Genomic DNA, 20,151 nt, shown 5'->3' with positions numbered 1-20,151 from the left:
TTCTCAAAGCCTTGAGAAGACCTTGAGAACAGTACAGGTCTTAGCTGTAGCATGCTACCTAAGAATGGAAAATGTTAAATAAACTCAAAATGACATTATAAGAAAGTAGATTTTGCAAATGTGAGAAACCCATTCCCCCTCTTGATCATCTATCAAAGGTCTTGAGAGTCTGAGGAGGTTCCTGCTGACTGGAAGTTAGCCAGTGTTATCGCAATTTACAAAAAGGTGTGAAGAAAGACCCAGGGCACTACAGACCCATCAATCTAACCTCAGTTCCTGGAAAAAAAATTATAGAGAACTTTATACTGGGTACAACTGAAAGTCATTTAAAGAATAATGCAAATATCAACCAGAGTCAACATAGGTTCATAAAGGAAAAGTCCTGGTTAACTAATTTAATATCCTTCAGTGATAAGGTTACCCTGTGAGGAAGGGAAGGTGACAGACACAGATTTTCTGAATTTTAGCAAGGCTTTTGGTACTGTCCCTCAATACATCCTTCTGGAAAAGTTGTCCAGTAGCAAGATAAGCCGATAGAATGTGCTATGTGAAGAACTCGCTGAAGGACATAGCCCACTGGGTTACAGGAAATGGGGCTACATGTGGCTGGTGACCAAACACCAGCAGTACTTCCCAAGGTTCAGTTCCAGGGTCAGTTGTGTTCAATATCTTTGTCAACAATCTAGATACAGGAATTGAAAGCACCATTAGCAAGTTTGCTGATGATACCAAACTGGGAGCTGCTGTTGATTCCCCCAAGGGACAAGAGTCCTTGCAGAGGGATTTAGCTAGACTGGAACAGTGGGCTGTAATTGAAATTTGACAAGTGCAAATGCTGGATTCTGCACCTGGGATGAAATAATGTTGGACACAAGTATCAGCTGGGACAGAATCGGCTGGAAAGCAGCCCTGCAGAAAGGGATCTGGCAGTGTCAGCTGACAGGCTCAATATATCAGCAGTGTGCCCCAACAGCCAAGAGGACAAACTGTGTTGCACAGGCTGTTTAAGCTGAGGCCCACCAGACACAATATAAGCAGACAGTCAAAGGGGATGGTTATGCCCCTGTACTCAGCCTTGGTGTGGCCTCATCTTGAGTCCTATGTGCATTCTGGGCCCCACATAAGAAAGATGTGGAGGTTCTTGAATGCATCCAGGAGAGGGCCATAAAGCTGATGCAAGGGCTGGAAGGCACATACTCTCGATTGCAATTACTTATAATGATTTCCAATTATTTGTACTGGGAATATAGCACAAGTGACTAATTTCATTATATTGCTTGTACTTGTATTCCTTAAAACAGAATCCAGAAACAAACCCAAATACTGAATAACTGTCTTACTTGAAATGAAGCATTAGAGCTGGTTAAATTATGAGACATTATCTGGACAACTTTTCTCTCTTGGTTAAGTAGACCAACTTTTTCTACCCCTGATCTATGTGCTTTAAGCAATGCGTATTTACCCTACATTTGTAGAAACCTGTAAGAACTAAGTTACAAACAGGGTTTCTGCTATACTTCAAGTTTCTTCTATAAGGTACAGCTACATAAATCAAGCATTTGTGTAAACCAACACTGTTTTTTGCAGATTTTTATTTCACAGATCACAGAAAGTTTTGTTGCTTAGGAATATATTCAATATAAAAAGTGCCATATAACTATACTTTTCTGTTACGTTATTTGGAAGCAACAATGTAGCACATATTAGATGTATGCTCCAGGACTGAGCCAAAGAATGTAATTAGAAGCTTTACAAAGTGATATATGGTGTCATTTTTTTGATGTGACATTTAAAATCCTTTTAAACAGAGGCATTCATTTAGAAACAGTACCTTTTGAATATCAAGGCAATGACAAAGTCAGGGTTTACTTTTATTCTCCAGTCACATTCTTTCCCAGGAGGATAAGGCTGTGGATAGTTAGGTGATAAAATAACTCCTGCTGGGCCTGTCAGGTTTCCTCCACATGCAGCTGTCACAATGTAAAAAGAAACAGGCATATGGTCAAACTCACAAGTACATATTATCTATTAAATAGGAATAAATTGACGACTACATTTACCAAAAATAATGGTAATTGGGCAGGGGGGGGAGGGGAATGAACCTAAAAATAAACCAAAAACACAGGGCTTTCCCATTTTCAGTTAGCAAACATTTTTGTATTTTCCTTTGAAAACATGAACTTTGCCCATATCCAAAAGAAGAAGAAAAGCTGTTTCTACAGGAGTAAAAAAAGTGAAGTTAAATAGGAAATCTTGTACATTTTTGCTGTTACTTAATCCCACCTCTATCAAGCTGAAGTATTTCTTATGACTGAAAGTACCGTAAGAACTAGGAAAGATCAATAGCAGGATTCAGGAAACAGTTTCTTCCGACTGCAGATGTAAGACAAAACAGTTTGAATCACCCAGTAAAGGTGTCACCCAAATCAGAATTCAAATATATTTTCTTTAGTTACCATAAATTGAATGTTACCATTAAACAGGCACGGAATCCAACTTCCAAATATTATAATTATACAGATGTCTATCTAAAAAGTACAGTAGTCAGTTCAGGCTGCATCTAAATCACCAAGTCATGTAGCAACGCATTTGTAGTGCAAAATAGTTGGTACTGGAATCTGTATTAAACATTTTTAAAAAGGATTTTTTCAGGCCATTTATAGTCTAGTCCAATGGTCTGAATGCTAACTAATGGCTGGAGTACATCCAACACAATCATACAGCACATCTTGCAGTTCAGTTTTATTCAAAAGTTCCAAGAAAATTCAAAATTATGAACTAAAGTGTGTACAAGAAAATTTACTTGGAAATCATACTCCTAACCCAAATGGAAACATTAATGAAGAGACTCCCCTTGTTTCATTTATGAAAACAAATGAAACTTTATTTCCCCTCTCTATTAGTTATTTGTTTACTTAATCTTTTATTGTATTTATGTATCTGGGATATTTTTCTGTCTGTACTTTTGGTATTTTAGCAATTACTTTAAACAAAGGTGTGGGGCTCTTGTGTTTGTTTGTATTTTCTTTTGGGTTTTATTGACAAATATCAGTTCCAGGAGATTTTTCATTTGTCTTTCACGTGCTTCTGATTCAGCCCAAGATAACCACGATTCAAATTACACAAACAGTACAAAACCCATAAAACAATCAGGAATGGGATTTGTACAATGTTCAAAGTACTACATTATGAAGTTATTAAATAATTTTTCATTTGCAAATCAGCATACTAAAATAAGAACTTCATGGTAATTTTTAAAATGACATATAAGGGCATTACAGAACGCTTAAGGTTTCCAGTATTGTCATATCTACAGTAAACATTGCTTTAATCTGCTTTCTCCTCCAAAGTCACCTTCAGCACATGAAAGAATAACAATAAGTATATACATTCTGCCCAAAGGTACTCTCTCATTCTGTCTTTCTTTATTTCCTTCTTTTGTGTCTTGTTGTTGGGTTTTGTAGTTGGGTTTTTTAATTATATTTTGTTTTCTAGACTTCAAAAAAATAAGGGGTGATTGCAATTGGTATTTGCAGAATATGAATCTTCCAGAACTTTAGGCACCAGATATTTTTTTTTTTTAATTTAAATATTTTATTTTGTAAATAATCCCAGTATGTTTAATAATTTTTTTTTCATACAGCTATTTATAAATTGCACAGAGGGTATCAGGAAGACAATTCTGAGCTATATGTTGCTTCAGTTCCACTAGACAATGTGGATATTTTGAATCCTTCCCAAAGTTTTTGAGATATCTGAAAACACTTTAGAGAAATAAAGGGACAGCAATTGTTTGGGGATTTCCAGCTTTGGAAAGATCTTCTCCAAACTGGCTTCTAGAGAGAAAAAGCATTATGTTTACTCCAGTAATATTAAAATACATTGTATCCAAGGTTTTGAATTATTAAAATAAGTCTTAATTTAATTACCACTCAATTGGCAAAACCCTCATAAATATTAAAAGACATTACTAATTCTAATTTTTCACAGATGTTGATTAACTGTAATCTGAGGAGAACTACACTGATGACCTTAAAATACATACCAGAAACTGAGAGGAAACCTTTATGCCATACAGGACTACGTAAACAAGAACAAAAACTTGTTTCAAAGCAAGAAGATTCTACGCTCTTCTGATATTCTGGAAATATATGAAAGAGGATTCTACCCTCTTCTGATGTTATGGAAATATACGTCATTTACTTGAATAGCATTGTCACTTGAATACCCTTCTCTGCATCTAACTTTCCCAACAAGCACCCTGCTTCAGAAAAAAACAGCTTCCACACAATAGGCCTTTAATCTATAGAAGAATTCAGAAGTATTTCAGAATAAATCACAGTTTATGTAACTGTATTATTACACAGAAGGCCATTCTAATGAGATAATTTCAACAAGAAATTGTTTTTATTAAAATATCATCTTCAATTTAATTCTGTACAAAGTATACAAAATAGCATACAGGAGGAAAATTGCATTTTAAAATAGTTTGAATGTTGAGACTTAGGCTACCAGTAACTTTAAGTACAAAATAACAGTTCTACAAGAAGCATGTCACTCCAGAATGGGTGTCACAGTGGCATTTAGGTTGGAAAATATCACTACTTGTGCTCCATACCCCCTAATCAGTTGTCCTAATGCCTTGAAGTCTGATTTGCATTAATCTTAGAAACCAACATTTTATCTAATTACCTAGGCATGTAGGAGGATCAGGTTGCCAGAAGAATCGATTATTTAGTTGCACACATGTAATTTTAGCCTGCCCTTGAAGTTGATAGCCAGGGTCACATTGAAAGGTCGTAGTATCTCCAGGCTCTCTGCTGTCTCCATATCTAGTGCCATTCTGTGGTGTCCCAGGATCATTACAGGTTGATGCAATAGAAGCTGTAACAGAATGATGAAGTAAAAGCTTTAAGGCGTAGATAATAAATAGCCATAATGAAAAGCACAATACTTTACATAAGCATTCCAACCAGAGGCAATATTATTTACTCATCAGTTAACATTGGAAAGCATTTTGTTTCTTTATTTTTATGAGAATCTGCCCACTTAAATACATCATGATTATGTTGGCTTTTTGCCAGTTTCCTTAGTCTAAAATACAGCTTCATTGGGAACAAATACAAGCTTCCTTTTTGTGTGTGTGTGTCCACTTAATGCATCAAAAGAAATCCTTTCCTCACCTTATGCACTTTGATGCCTTTTGCACAATAGAGTGAGTATCTAAACATAATTAACATTGTTTTATAGTTTTAATATTCTGTAGCATGCAAATGCTACATTTGTGCACCTGGCTGAATCAAACAGCAGTTTGCCCATTTCAGGGGCAAGTAACAACTTACTCAGAGTACAAACTGAATCTAAGCCAAATATCTCATCCATGTTCAGTCTCCTGAGTTTAGATATAGATTTTGCTTTGTAAAAAAATGCATTAAATAGCAATGTTAAAATGAACAGAACAATCAGTACTGGGTGACTTAAAGCAAGTAATCATTCAGAAAGCGGATATATATATATCACTATTCACTATGAATTTCTGGAAGACACCAGGGCTTCAGGTATTCAACAGAAGGTCCATTCTCTGGAGGGTGCTGTCCTTAAATCACTGAAAACAGCACTGTTTCCCACCACTCCAGGCTGCTCCACCCAAACATGCCTATTTCAAAGACTTTAACAGAACTGTAAGCAAAATCCAAAAGAAGCCATAAACCTCAGAATCACCACTAATGACACAGTTGTGTATCTGTAAGTCCTGCTACCACTTTCATCATCTTCATTCAACCAAGTCTAAACTTGAAACCAGACCAAAGAATTTTTTTAAATCCTTCTACACCACACCCTTCTGCAAGGCAGAATCCTTGAAAATATTAAAACATCACTACTAAATTACTGTCTTTTTTTTCCCTGATATGAACTATATATATTTTCCTGTGCATTCATACATCAGACAACTGATTCATTCTTAAACTGATTCATAATTATCTCAGCTCTACATCTGATGTCTTTTCAAGGAGCAACTTTGCTCTGATACCTATAAGACATAATCAGACCAATAAGGAGCATTTAGAGAAAAAACAATGTAACGTAGTGAAAGCATATATGTCATTGTTAAAATTGGGTTTTACCACTGTGTTGGCTGATGATCTAATGTTACTGTTACTTGTCCTATTTCACTGTGACATTTTCCCATATTCCCTGGAAAAGAAATTACTATGCTTTTCTATACATTGAGCCAAGTACTTTGGCTTTAGTATAGCCTTACAAATTTCAGGCAAAAAAAACCCCTATTTATTCATAATCCCTTTCTGTTGTTTTAAATAGAAGGGAACAGTCTCTTCCTTATCCCTTATAAGTGATGTATGCTAGCGATAACAATCCATTCTCCCTGCTCTATTTTTGGGAGAGGTTTTTTTCTGTTTCAACCCCAAGAAACATTAGGTGTTCAAGAGGAGATTAGGTGTTCAAGAGGAGATTGGACGTGGCACTTGGTGCCATGGTCTAGTCGTGAGGTCTGTCGAGACAGGTTGGACTTGATGATCCTTGGGGTCTCTTCCAACCTTAGTTATACTGTGATACTGTGATACTGTAATATTTAATTTAAATTATTTTGTTTGTTCATCTGAAGTGGTACAACCAAAATGCTATCATAAGATAAAAGAGCTCAATTACTACCATCTCTATTAATAATAGCATCTACCTTCCATCCATGCCAAAAGACTACACCTGTACAACAAACAGCAACTAAACACTTGCAAAACTGAAGCAGTCACTAAATTGTACAAGTGGAATACTATTTTCCTTTTTGTCCCCTGTTGTACATTTTCAAGAGACTGAGAGGTTGACAAAAAGTGATCAAATGAGAAGCAGTATTTGAGATCAGTAAAATGGATTTATGCACGTTCTAGAAAATAGGTGGTCACTTAGACATCGCAGAAACTGTAAAACATCTGTATGAATTCATGGGTTATTGTTGTGCTCCCGATTCAGGGGCCATTGGATGACAAATGAAGGCACGAACCCTGTTGCCATATAGCAACAAGATTCCAGAAATGCAGAGGGCAGAGAATCTCAGAAGTCCTCTCAGAAGTCCTTTACTACTGCATTGTAAAATCCCTAGCATTACAGAGTCTTAGAGTGTCCTTAACAGCAGAAGCCCTAGAAGCCCTTAACAAATGAAGCAGCTAACAGAAGTAAGTCTCAAGTATAACCCTAGCAGCATCCCTACCCCAAAACCCTAGCCAGAAGAATTAGTTAACTAAGAGAAGCAGAAATCCCGAGCAGCCCTGAACCCCCAAGCAATTCCTAACCTAAAGTCCCTAACCAAAATAAGTATTGCTCAGAAGGACTGTTTATATACTCTTTGTTATCACTTAACCAGTTAAATCCAACCACATACATAAGCTAAAATATTTTCCCAATAAGTGCCAGCATGTCAAGGAGGTGGCTTCTGCAGCATGTTCCAATCATAGGGTGCCAAAGTGAGAAAATTGTTCTTGGCACACATGGAATGTTATTGTTTTGTTTTTTGCAGCATGCAATTGATCAGCTAAGGAACCATGCACTCTGCATGCATCTAGCAGCTGCCCTCAGAACAGTGGCTGTAACAGGTTATGATAATTAACACAATACAAACACAGGAGCTTTGCTTAGCATTTCATTATTCATAATGTTTTAACCTTGTTCTCATTGCAAAAATAATACATCTCATACCTTGGAACGGTTCTTGTATCTAAAGGAAGTAATAGACATGGCAGGTTTTCCAAGAGTGCTGGACTTTTTTCCACCAGAATATACGAGCAGCTATCCAAGAATTAAAGTAATGGCTGTCACTACTAATGAGTGCTGTAAGCACTCCCCAGGCATCACTCTGACAATTTACCTGACATCCCATATTAGTGAAGTTTACTAAATGTATACTTGGTCACAGGGGAAGGAAAATGTGATCATGACCTCAGAGAAGTTATTTCTTATTTGACTAACAATAACAACTCTATAAATTGGATCACTATAGTGCGTATCTGGTAAAGAATTGTAATTCTTTCAAGTCTCTAAGCATAAGTCAATTTCTCATTAGCACTTATTTTTTTTCAACAAACCTCTGAATAACTTCATTTTCTCCTTAAAAGGTTACATAATACAATATCTCAGCAAACAATTTTTTCCCTATTTTGACCGCGTCAAGTATGCACCAACTATGGACCAATGCCTTCTAATAGTCATTTAACTGTTAATCACCATTTCTTGTATATTAAGTTGTTTTAGTTCTCAAGATTCCAAATACATTTTGTAACCACTTGAAAATCACAAGTCTACTATAGCTTCATTTGGTATTGGGTAAATAGCCAAAGGATGTAGAGATTACATGCATGGATAAATAATCCATACATTAAAAATCACCAGTTCCTCTGTCATCACTCTTCTTTTACAACAGCCTCTTCTCAGTCCCTACATTAATATAGAGACATGTGATAACATATTGCTTACATGCTTATGAAAAAGGCCGTGTTCATGCTGTGATACAACATTGCCATCTGCAATTTTCAAAAAAACCCAGTGATTTCAGAAACTGGAAACTGAATTAATATATGCATTTATAATGAAGCTATGTTGAATATGAATATTAATAAAAATATTAACAACTTTTTATTAATATGAAAACATGCCAAAAACTATTAAATGGGTTCAATTTACAGTTGGAATAACTATTCACAGTGGCAATGAACAGTATTTGGGCAAATAAAACAACTTTAAGCAACCTGGGAAGAGTAAAAGGAAGAGAGAATTCCCTTGTGCAAAATGGCACTCAACGATGGACTGGGGAGTCTTGACAAGAACTGTTAAGTCAAGGAGGCAAGTGAATTAATTACTCACAAAAGGTTCTACCTCCAATAGGGGGGTGCTGCTGTGTATTAGCCCTTGAGGCTTTTTGAAACACTCTCATGCACCAAGCACGGCCGGTTGCCGGCAGGAATGTCATGCGGTCTTCAATGATGATCTGGCGTCAGCAGGATGGCAGGCTGTTTACAACGTGATTACAGCAATGGGTTCTTGGCTTTCCTGGGTAAACTGAGGCACGGCTCGTGGCTTCTATCCCAGTCTCTGGACCAGGCATCTTGAGGTAAGGCAACTCGAGGCAAGGAAGCTTCAAGCAAGCAAGTCAAGCAGGCAAGGCGGAGGTGACTACAAATTGGCCTGTATATACATCTTGCCCGAGATTCAATTGGGCCAATAGGGCAACTGAAGCCAGCAATTACCCAATGAAAAGGGATTCTGCCATGCTGTGGCCATAAAAGGCAGAAACATAGGCCTGATTAGGGAGAAGCAGTGGCCAGTAAATGTGCTCTTACCCCAGAAGGGGACTTGTTTACCAGACATATTAGGTCCTGTCTCTTTGTCCCTTTTCCCACATTACCCCAACTTCTTCAGGAAAGAGGGGTCAGAGGAGGACCATGTCTAAACACATCAGGGCATGTCTAGGTTTGTGCTGGGCCCGTTTGGCCCTACCAAGACAAATGTACAGACTAAGAACTACATAAATTGCATCAACCACATGTTGCAACATCTTATATTATCCCAAAATGTAAAGAAAAGAAAACCACAAGTTAATGCAGCCTCTTTTTGTTAAGTCTGAAGTAAAAACAAACAAACAAAACCAACAACAACAAAAAAAAAAACCCCAAAACTTCACAAGTTTACAAGCTTAATTTCTGCTTAGTTCTACTGAAATTCAATGAAGAAATGTTACCATGTATGAGGCTGAGAATGCCATGCCCAGGCTATGAATGATAAATTGGACATATATGATATGAAACTGGTATTTTGAGCCTGCAATGCAACATTTATAGCATCACAGAAAGCAAGGGAAGAGACTCAGATGTGAGATTATTAGATTACAGAATTTAAAAGGGAACCCTGAACTGTGCCTTGTATCCTTTTATTAAACAATAGATGTCCTAATGGATGTAATTTTCTTTGAACTCAGAATTTACTTAGGGAAATATATAATCATACACGAGCAATATTCTTTTGAAGTGTTATTTTTGTGCCAACTATTTTTCCTTGATGATTTAATTGTGAATCAAACTGGAACAACTGCATGACGAATCCTCACAATGAAGATTCTGTCAAGGAAATGCTTGTAATATTTAAATATGGCAGCTCAAACCACTAGGCAAGACTCAAGAAAGTTGACACACTCACTGTAAGAATTGCTATAGACAAACAAATAATCAAATAGAATTATAAAAATGGACAGAAGCAATCATTGTTGCTTAAAGAGGTTTGTCAGATTAAGCCTAATGTCATTAGGAACTATCAAACACAGAATTAGTGACAGGCTTCTGTCAAAATAAGATATCAATACATGTGTCAACATCATACACAATCATTTCCAAAAAAATTTTTCTAATTAAGTGTTTGGCATAAATTGTTCATCTTTATTATCATAATTGATGACTTGTTAAGATAAAGATTTAGTCAGGCATCTTTACTTATCATTGTTTATATCTGATTTGCTTCAAAGCAAATTTTAAACATATTGGGTGAGCAACCAAACAACAGAAAAGCCGATTTGGACTAAATCAACTATACAAATGCCTTCATTTCATATCCTCAGTTTTCATAAAGAGTGTCTGAAGTTCTTCTAATAAGATAGAAACATTATAGAGAAATTGGAAAAAAGCCCTTTGCTACTTTATTATCTTTTTGCCAGTTATTCTGTGTTAGCAAAAGAAAAGAAAAGAACAGAGAGAACTTTTCTGTTCACACAAAAATAGAGAAAGGTAGGTATATTGCTAAATAAAGTGTATGCATACAGAATTCTACAGCTGAGAGAAATTAACAATGGCATAAAACCACAAGTAGGCATAGAAAACAATCACAGATGTATCTGACTATTAAGAACAGACATTTTCAAAGATGTTTTTTTCTGTTAGAAGAAGAGTGTGAATAATCATTTGATGCATTAAAGCCTTGAGCAGCGATATCTATGAAACCAGCTGAGGAACTCTGAATGCATCATTTAGTTAAAGAAAAGAATACAGTTCTCTTAAGTTACAACAGCTGAGTTTAAAAATAAAAGGGTAGACTGTGAGGGCAGAATTACTATTAGTTATTGTGAAAATTAGGCTGACTTGTCTGTAAGAATGATAATGTCTAGCAACTGACACTGCTGTTTTTACCATCTGCCACTTCCATTGGTTTTGTTAAATATTAAGTAAACCAATAATATAATCAGATGTAAACAAGTTCTCAATAAAATAAGCTTCAGTTGAATAAAAGCAATGGACCACCCACTAGCATAAGATCCAGGTACTTTCAGGAGTCTAGAATAGCCAAAGATTAAACATTCAGGCCAAAACTGATTTTTTTCAACATAGATGGTGCCTTACACTATCTGAGATACCTGCACAGGACTGGAAGACGTAAGCAAAGATTTATGGATGCATGGATCCATGTCATCTGCCCTTAGATGTCCAGAAGTTTGAGATTTAGTCTGTGTTGAGTCTTCCAATATCTGAAGGGGGCCTACAAGAAATCTAGTGAAGGGTATCCCTGCCCATGGCAGGGAAGTTGGAACTAGATGATCCTTGGGGTCCTTTCCAACCCCGACAATTCTGTGATTCTGTGGTACTAGACCCATAGCTGATAAAAAGGAAAAGGCAACTTCAGAGGGAAATTTATTGCCTTTACCTTAGACACATAGGACAGAACTAAACCAGGTTACAAAACTTCTTTCTCATAGTTAACTTAAACAAGAAGTTTTATGCTGACAGTAACTTTGTTTCTGTGGAATAAAGAACCCAAATCCCAAACTTTTTGACACTCTCCATGTGTTCAATTTTTGTTTTGTAACCAGAAATAGTTGGTTGACATCCCTGGCTTGTAATGAATAGCTTAAATGTATTTAACCCCCAGAGTAAAGGTCAGTTTTGTACAGTGAACTCCATTTTTTGTCCTTTTATGCATGATTAAATGGCAATTAAGTTTTAATGAAAAACATTAGACTGATTACAATTAACATAATCACTCTTGTCAGTTCGTGTCCTCATGCTCTACATGCTGAGCTGAGTGGGCAAGACAAGGCACTTTTAAAAATGTTCAAACATTTTGCAAGCTTCATCCACTTAAAATTTTCCATTAAAAATATCTCTAATTACATTTACAATCAACAGTAAGCAATTTATAGTTGTTATTTTCTGATCTACCTCATAGTATCCTTTTCACAGCACCTTTTTTTAGAGAGATGCAGTAAAGACATTTTAGAGTGCAAAGTAGGTAAAGCAGTCAACAGATTTACAGCATAATGAAATAAAATTCCCCAGCTGAAGGTCAGCACTTCGGTACTTTGCCTCTAAGCTGTTCATTTGACCTGACACTCTCAGCTATACATCATTTGTATCCAGAAGCGGATGTCCATTGATGTAGATACTCATGCCAATTGCATAGTCCAATACAGAAGCTGCAAGTATAAGAAGCGCAGATAATTGGAGGGGTTTTTTTTCAGTCTGGTAAAACTCTGCATCTGAATTTTGCTTTCTGGATATAATTAATTTTGAAATAAAATATATGCATTAATTAATACAGCACTTGAAAATCCTTCAGGTGACACAAAGACATGAAACTTAAGCAGTTACCTTCATAGAACATCTAATAAAACATCTATACCTGGAATCACAAGATAGAAATGTATGCAACTTGCTTCTTTAATTCACTGAATTAAAAACTACTCAAGTAGTGAAATTTCAATATTCTGTGTATCTTTGCTATAAAGTGGCCTACAGTTTGAACACATGATCAATCTGCATTATGCAAAGATCCTCACTTAGCTATACATTTGTTAGTTTAAATTATTTACAGATAAAGGCAACAGTGGCCTGCTCATTGACTCAAGGAGATTAAAAAAAGTAAGCTTTGATTTCTGGATGAAAGAATTTAACATTTTAACAAATTCCCTAAATCATATTTTTTACTCCTTGCAATTAAAAAAAAAAAAGTAAAACATTCCACTTGTTAAGCAGCATAAATGAAACTTTAATATCATTTACCCTTTACTTGAGCTGAGGCATTCAGTTCTTGACCACTAATTCCAAATAATTACAGTAAGACATTCATTCCAGTCTGCAATTGCCAGCATGATCATTGAGTGCATATATCAGACATTTTGCTAAGATGACAAAATCAGTTCTTCAGCCTTGACACATTCAATTGTTGCCTACCTACTGTATCACTGAAGTTCAAAGACTATGTTGACAAATCTAACTGCTTAAGTATTTTCCTCATTTACAAATTTGTGCCTAAATTTACAGATGTTTTCCTATAACATGCAAAATGTCTCTTCTAACCCTAACATAGTAAAACCATTTTCACAAATATAAAATTTAGCTTTTTTTAAACAACATGAAATGACGCATATTATATAGCACACTGGTAGACAATTTTATGAGCATTTATTATCTTCTTGGTCTTTAGTTCATTTTGCATACTTTTAACTAAGTAGATTAAGGCTGATGAAAGAGCCTGTGGTTTAGGGGGTACAGCACTCAGAAAAATTAAGTAAAATGAAGTAAACAGGTAAATGTAAAATGCATTACTTAGAGACGAGGAAGCCTCCAAATTCCATTTTCACATGCAAATAATAATGACTGAAAGCTTATTAGTGCCCCTTACTTCTGAATAACAACACTGACAGATAAATTAATAGTTTTCCCACATTCCTGAGCAGAAATACACTTATGTATGTCATATATAGACATATGAGAATGCAATGACTAAATCAAAACCAATGATACAGTGTCTCTGCAGTCGTACCATCAAAGTATTACAGAAAAACTGCACATACACAGTTTTACAATAGTGATCAGTAGTGCAATATCAATCACATTTTCATTTGAGACCTGAAGATATATTGGGTGAATTTACTAGTAAATTTTTTAAATTATTTCAGTGTGGTCAGATATGTATATTTTTTTTCAGTTTAATCATTTACAAAACAGTGGTTAAGATCATAAAAATGATGCTTCATACAAGTAATGTTGTGACAAAACAAAAAAAAAAAGAAACCAGCATCAAGTGTAAAAGAAATATTATGTAGCACTGGTGGGAACATTAAAAGCTATCTCTGCAGAAGAGAACTTCTGCATGTATAAACCCATTCTGACTTGTTAAATAATGCTAATTACATAATGCGAGACACATGGTTGCTGTACAAAACAAGAAATAAAAAAATCTTAAACATTGAAAGTAATTGAGAGAATTCTCCTTAGTCACAGTTCTTTGCATAAAATAGAAAATAACAAATGTATTTTTTTGTTTAAAGACTGAGGAAGCTGTATGATGTGAAAGTTAATATGTATAAAAATAATGTGTATATACAATATATATAATTACAGAATTTGAGATTAAAAAATATTTACATACTTGAAAACTGAATGGAGAAGCCTGATTTGCTGATGAAGAAATCACTGTCAAATTGCAATGTCAACGAGTTGAAAGTGCTGTGAATATCCTCTGGAAGTGCTGAGCCACTCCATTCCTTGAGAAGGATGCTGCTCTCAATTGGCCCATCCCACACCTTCAAGATGTCATGAGCAACCTCAGTGTCAAAAACAATAAAATGCAGACTGCAAAGAGAAAGTAGGAGTACTATATGTTACTCATTAAACACAATTACAAAAATCTCCAAGCAATCATTCCCAAACTGTGCTCATCCTTGTGATGCTGTTTATGACTGAAGAAGAGCTGGTGGTCCTGCAGAGTTACTCATTTTTCTTATAAGAGATGCTATTTTCTTCTCTAAATGCCTGGATTACAGGAAACATCCTTGCCAGTCATATAGTACTAGTTCTATACATTATTTTTATGAAAGTTATTTTGAGTGATAATTTCCATGTTTTCATAAAAGATTCCTTCTTTTTATTCAAATGCAGACACCAAGGGAACTGATTTGCTGGAACTAAATGCCAAACAGTAGCCTACATAGCACAGGAAATTGCCAGCATAGCATTGTGTATCCTGTAAAATAATAAAAAAAATAAATCAGAAAATGTATCATCCTACCTTTTCCTTATGCCAAAATTCATAAAATATAAAAATATTTTACGATACGATATGTATTTGTTTTCAGATGAAGCATAAGATTTAGAAAGGTGTTCAAGAATGCTATGATTTTAGTCAGAATATGTGCATTGATGTCAAATTGAGGCTGTTCTACATCAAATATCAAAGGGTAAATATAAAAAAAAATCATTTGTGTTTCAAATATTTGTGTGTGTTCCTTCATTACATTTGTCATTAATTGTAAATCATTGATTTGAAAATTGTTATTTAAATGTAATTGATGACAAAATCACCTCTGATAGAGTGAATTCATTATTTGTCTCAGTGAAATGGTATTACTGAAAATAAACAGAGGAAGAAAAAAAGATCTCACAGTGAAGAACTTGCCATTTACTTTTGTTGTTTTGCCTCTGTAATTTTAAAATTCTAATCTAAGTGATCAGTTAAAACTATTGCCTGCATGAACTGAATAATGAAATAGCTTATAGCTAATATTCTGAGGTAACTTATTTACTGGAAATCACATACTTCTATCACTGGAGCATAAAACTGATCTCTTGCATATTATTATAGACAATAGCATCAATACATTATAATTATATAAAATAAATTATATATCTTGATTATAAGTTGTTTTTGCTTTCACTGAAACTTCCTGTCAGGAGTGAACAAACTAGCTTAAATATATATGTTGAGTTTGCCATTTCTACGTTTTTGAAACTGTGTTGCTACAGCAAAACTGAGCTTAAAGAACTTTTATATACTGATATTCCTTCTACTTGAGTGATTTACATCAACAGCAAAGTATGATAATCTTTCTTGTCAATATGTCAAAATGATGAGGAAAAACTATTTTATAAGTTCTTCTTGTATTACTAATTTCCTTCTTCTGAGTTCTTGATTCCTTCCACTGTCTTTCCATAAATCATTACACAAATAAAAGCTCTAGATTCCATGATCCAATTCCTTGCTTGTTTCTCTCTATAGTTTCTATATTCTGTTTATCACTCTCTCAGTCCTGTACACACTTATTAAAATGTCATCATTTTTCTTTAATTTGGTTAATCTCAACATCTTCTGAGATGTCTTATTACTCAAATGATTATGTGGAAAAAGTCCAATACTTACACAATTCAAAATGTTATAAATGTTAATAAAGATAAATTGGAATAGAGGAGGAATGGACAATTAAAATCCTCCAGAGTTGTATATAAAACCTTATAACACGAACCTTCTCTGCTGTTGCAGTTAACTGTCAAATTTTTATCAGATCAAAGCTTACATGACAAAAAGACAGTTCCTAATACATACTGAAACAGAATTCAAGATGTCTGATATCTGAGCACTCCTGAAAGAGTGTCAGGAACTTTATGGCTGCCAAAGTAATGTATTTAAGAAATAATGTTGAATTGATATTCAATTCAAAACAAATTATTACATCAAATGCAAGAATAACATAAAAAAGAATAGCATTACAATGACTCAAGGGAAGAATTTTAAACCCACAGTTGACAGCTGTATTGAGTCTGGTTAAGATGAACTTAATTTTCCCCACAGAAGCCCTTATAGCACTCTGCTTTGTAGTGGTAGCTGGACAGGTGGTGAGAACATGATAGTGTTTTGGCTCCTGCTGAGCAGCGCTTACAGCATCAAAACTGTCTCTCCAACATTACACCCTCACAAGCAGGCTGAGGGTGAGCAAGATCTTGGAAGGGAACATCGCCAGGACAGCTGACCCAAATCAACTAAAGGGATATTCCATACTATATGACACCTACTCATCAGTAAAAGCTAAGAGAAAGGAGGAGAGGAGGGCATTTGTTATAATTTATGACACTTGCCTTCCAGAGTAAATGCTCCATGTATTGAAGCCCTACTTTAAGGAAGTGGCTGGACATCAGTTAATACTGAGAATAAATCTTTTGCTCCCATTGCTTCTGTGTGTGGCGTCCCCCAGGGATCAGTGCTGGGCCCCATCCTCTTTAACATCTTCATTGATGATCTGGATGAGGGGGTTGAGTCAGTCATCAGCAAGTTTGCAGATGACACCAAGTTGGGAACAGATGTTAGTCAGTTAGAGGGTAGAAAGGCTCTGCAGAGGGACCTTGACCGACTGGACAGATGGGCAGAGTCCAATGGGATGGCATTTAATAAGTCTAAGTGCCGGGTGCTGCACTTTGGCCACGGCAACCCCATGCAGAGCTACAGGCTGGGGTCAGAGTGGCTGGAGAGCTGCCAAACGGAGAGGGACCTGGGGGTGCTGATTGACACCCGCCTAAACATGAGCCAGCAGTGTGCCCAGGTGGCCAAGAAGGCCAATGGCATCCTGGCCTGTATTAGGAATAGTGTGGCCAGCAGGAGCAGGGAGGTCATTGTGCCCCTGTACTCTGCAATGGTTAGGCCACACCTTGAGTACTGTGTCCAGTTCTGGGCCCCTCAGTTTAGGAAGGACATCGAGACACTTGAACGTGTCCAGAGAAGGGCAACAAGGCTGGTGAGAGGCCTTGAGCACAAGCCCTATGAGGAGAGGCTGAGGGAGCTGGGATTGTTTAGCCTGGAGAAGAGAAGGATCAGAGGCGACCTCATTGCCCTCTACAACTACCTGAAGGGTGGTTGTAGCCAGGTGGGGGTTGGTCTCTTCTCCCAGGCAACCAGCACCAGAACAAGGGGACACAGTCTCAAGTTGTGTCAGGGGAGGTTTAGACTCGAGGTGAGGAAAAAGTTCTTCACTGAGCGAGTCATTCGTCATTGGAATGGGCTGCCCAGGGAGGTGGTGGAGTCGCCGTCCCTGGAGGTGTTCAAGGGGAGATTGGACGTGGCGCTTGGTGCTATGATCTAGTTGTGAGGTCTGTTGGAACAGGTTGGACTTGATGATCCTTGGGGTCTCTTCCAACCTTAGTTACTGTGATACTGTGATACTGTGATATTAAACTGCTTTTATCTTGGCCTACAAGGGTTTCATTCCATCTTTTTTCTCCCCTCCCTGTCCTGATGAGAAGGGGAGAAATAAAGCAGCCTGGTGAGCCAAGGTCAGCTCACCACAACAGCTTGGGACTTCAGCTTGCTTACAGCCAGATAAAACCATTACAGTGCACCACGCTACCACACTGAAGATGTATAGGCTATATTATCTAACAGAATTCATAGTTCCGAATTAGGTGCCGAGGTGTCCCATACACAATTTAGATACCCAAGTACCCTATAGGGGAGGAATGTCACTCAAATTCCATCATAACAAACATCAACTTTATTAATATAAGGACAAGTTAAGAAAAAAAAAGTGTAGAAGAATGTGAGACTGTATCGTATAGACGACTGCTTATAAAATAGTGAAGTTAATAATAAACACTGAAATTAATTTCAACAAATATTGAAATTAAATATTGAAATAATGTACCTTATTGTCTTTCCTGGATCTGCTTCAATAATCCAAGTGCAATGAAGATTATTGTCGTACGGTGCTGGGTAGCCAGGGGACAAAATGCGTCCAGATGTAGCAGCATGTATTCGACCACCACACTCAGCTACAAAATAAGTAAGGATTACATTTACAAGACCATAATATTTTGCACTTCCATTTTCTGACCATTCCACACCTCTCTGTCACATAAAAAAGACAACAGAATGATCTAATACCTCTAAATTAGTATATATACGTACAAACCAGGACATGTACATGAGTTAAAAATGTCATAGCATGATCTCATTCCTGCATTGTTATAAATTAGTGAACCATAATTCTGTGATCACATTATTTCAAAAAGAGTACTTCAATATGAACTGAGACTAAAGATGCACAATTTAACATCCACAAGGGACCAAAAATGCTTCCAAAATATCCCATCTAATATGTCTGGTTTTTCTAAGTGACACTGTACACTCAAATTCAGATTTTACAGTGTTGGCTTTTGTAATGGAAATAATTTTCTCTGTTGTTCTAAAGTCAAATTGCCTTTAATGCTTTGAAGGTATTTCTATATAATCTCAGGTTTAATGTAAATGCAACGTGCCCCAAAAGTGAGAGAGCAAATCAGAGAGCTATGATTCCAAAATAAAGTTTAAAACATTTTCATCAATGCCATCTTAATTGTGGAGAGACTCACTGCAGTGATAAGTATCCAGAATCAAATTATTCTTATTTTGCTTGTTTAGAGCATCATGATGTTGTCTGGCCAGTAAAAAGACGCACTCTGATGAAACTGCAAGTTTGTAACCATCAGGTACTATTAGACCAAAAATTATCTGTAATTCTTCAGTTAAGTGATGTGCCCAAATTCCTACTTCATTTACAGTGTTGACTTAAAAGCAGCAGTATTGAAAACCACTGCCACTGGAAATCTTCAAGCACAGTTGTACAGCAAGCATGGTATAAGACAGAGATGATGAAAAAAAAACATGCCAATGGGACAAAACAATCTCTCAGAAACACTCCCAACAAATATGTGCCAAAAAGTCACTGCTGACAAACAAATTGGTACCAGGAAGGAAAATACATGTAAAGGAAACTCAGTGACTGATTTCCTTACCTATTCTGCTGCTTTGATCACTCAAATTACTACACAGTATTTATAGAACCATAGTAGAAAGATGTTACAGTACATAATTTCTTCAAATGTAACCTTTGTCAAAGCTTTCAGCTAATTTTCATTATACAAGAAAGTTCAGAATGCAATAATTGCTGTGATAGGTAATTACAGATAAAGAAATGGCTGATACAGGAATGTACTTACCAAAGACCTCAAGGTAACACAGTGAAACCAAAATTATTTGAACTCAAATTAATTGACAGAGATGCTTTAAAATTATGAGAAGACTCATTTAGAACCAGAACATATGATACAATTTAGGATGATGCCTTATATAGTTCATATACTTTTGAAGATTTATATCCATTTTAGGAGCAGATCAAAAGCAAACTTTAAAAAGTGATTATAGCAAAATATCCAAAAGGTTTGCTCATCAATACACAGGTATGAGCACACTGTAAAACCACCTCAAAGAATATGCTATACAAAATAAAATAATAAAATAAATTTAAAAAAAAAACTTATTCGATAATCTTTTAGAGAAAGAATTCAAGAAATTGATTGGGTT

The 20,151-nt window shown here is 36.0% G+C and overlaps 1 protein-coding gene across 1 annotated transcript in view; it reads right to left on the bottom strand.

Moving 5' to 3' along the window:
* The window catches only part of CSMD1 (CUB and Sushi multiple domains 1), a 963,767-nt gene that overhangs the window by 153,928 nt on the left and 789,688 nt on the right, over positions 1–20,151 (bottom strand). The window contains exons 25-28 of the mRNA XM_054179968.1: positions 18,455–18,581; positions 14,419–14,621; positions 4,693–4,884; positions 1,832–1,970 (exon numbers count right to left, since the gene is read on the bottom strand). Coding sequence (XP_054035943.1) covers positions 1,832–1,970; positions 4,693–4,884; positions 14,419–14,621; positions 18,455–18,581 — 661 coding nt within the window. The remainder of the gene's footprint in view (positions 1–1,831; positions 1,971–4,692; positions 4,885–14,418; positions 14,622–18,454; positions 18,582–20,151) is intronic.

This window comes from Dryobates pubescens, chromosome 3 (assembly GCF_014839835.1).
Source record: "Dryobates pubescens isolate bDryPub1 chromosome 3, bDryPub1.pri, whole genome shotgun sequence".
Taxonomy (NCBI): domain Eukaryota; kingdom Metazoa; phylum Chordata; class Aves; order Piciformes; family Picidae; genus Dryobates; species Dryobates pubescens.
The sequence above is the reverse complement of the archived record's forward strand: the minus strand, read 5'-3'. Positions and strand labels throughout refer to the sequence as shown.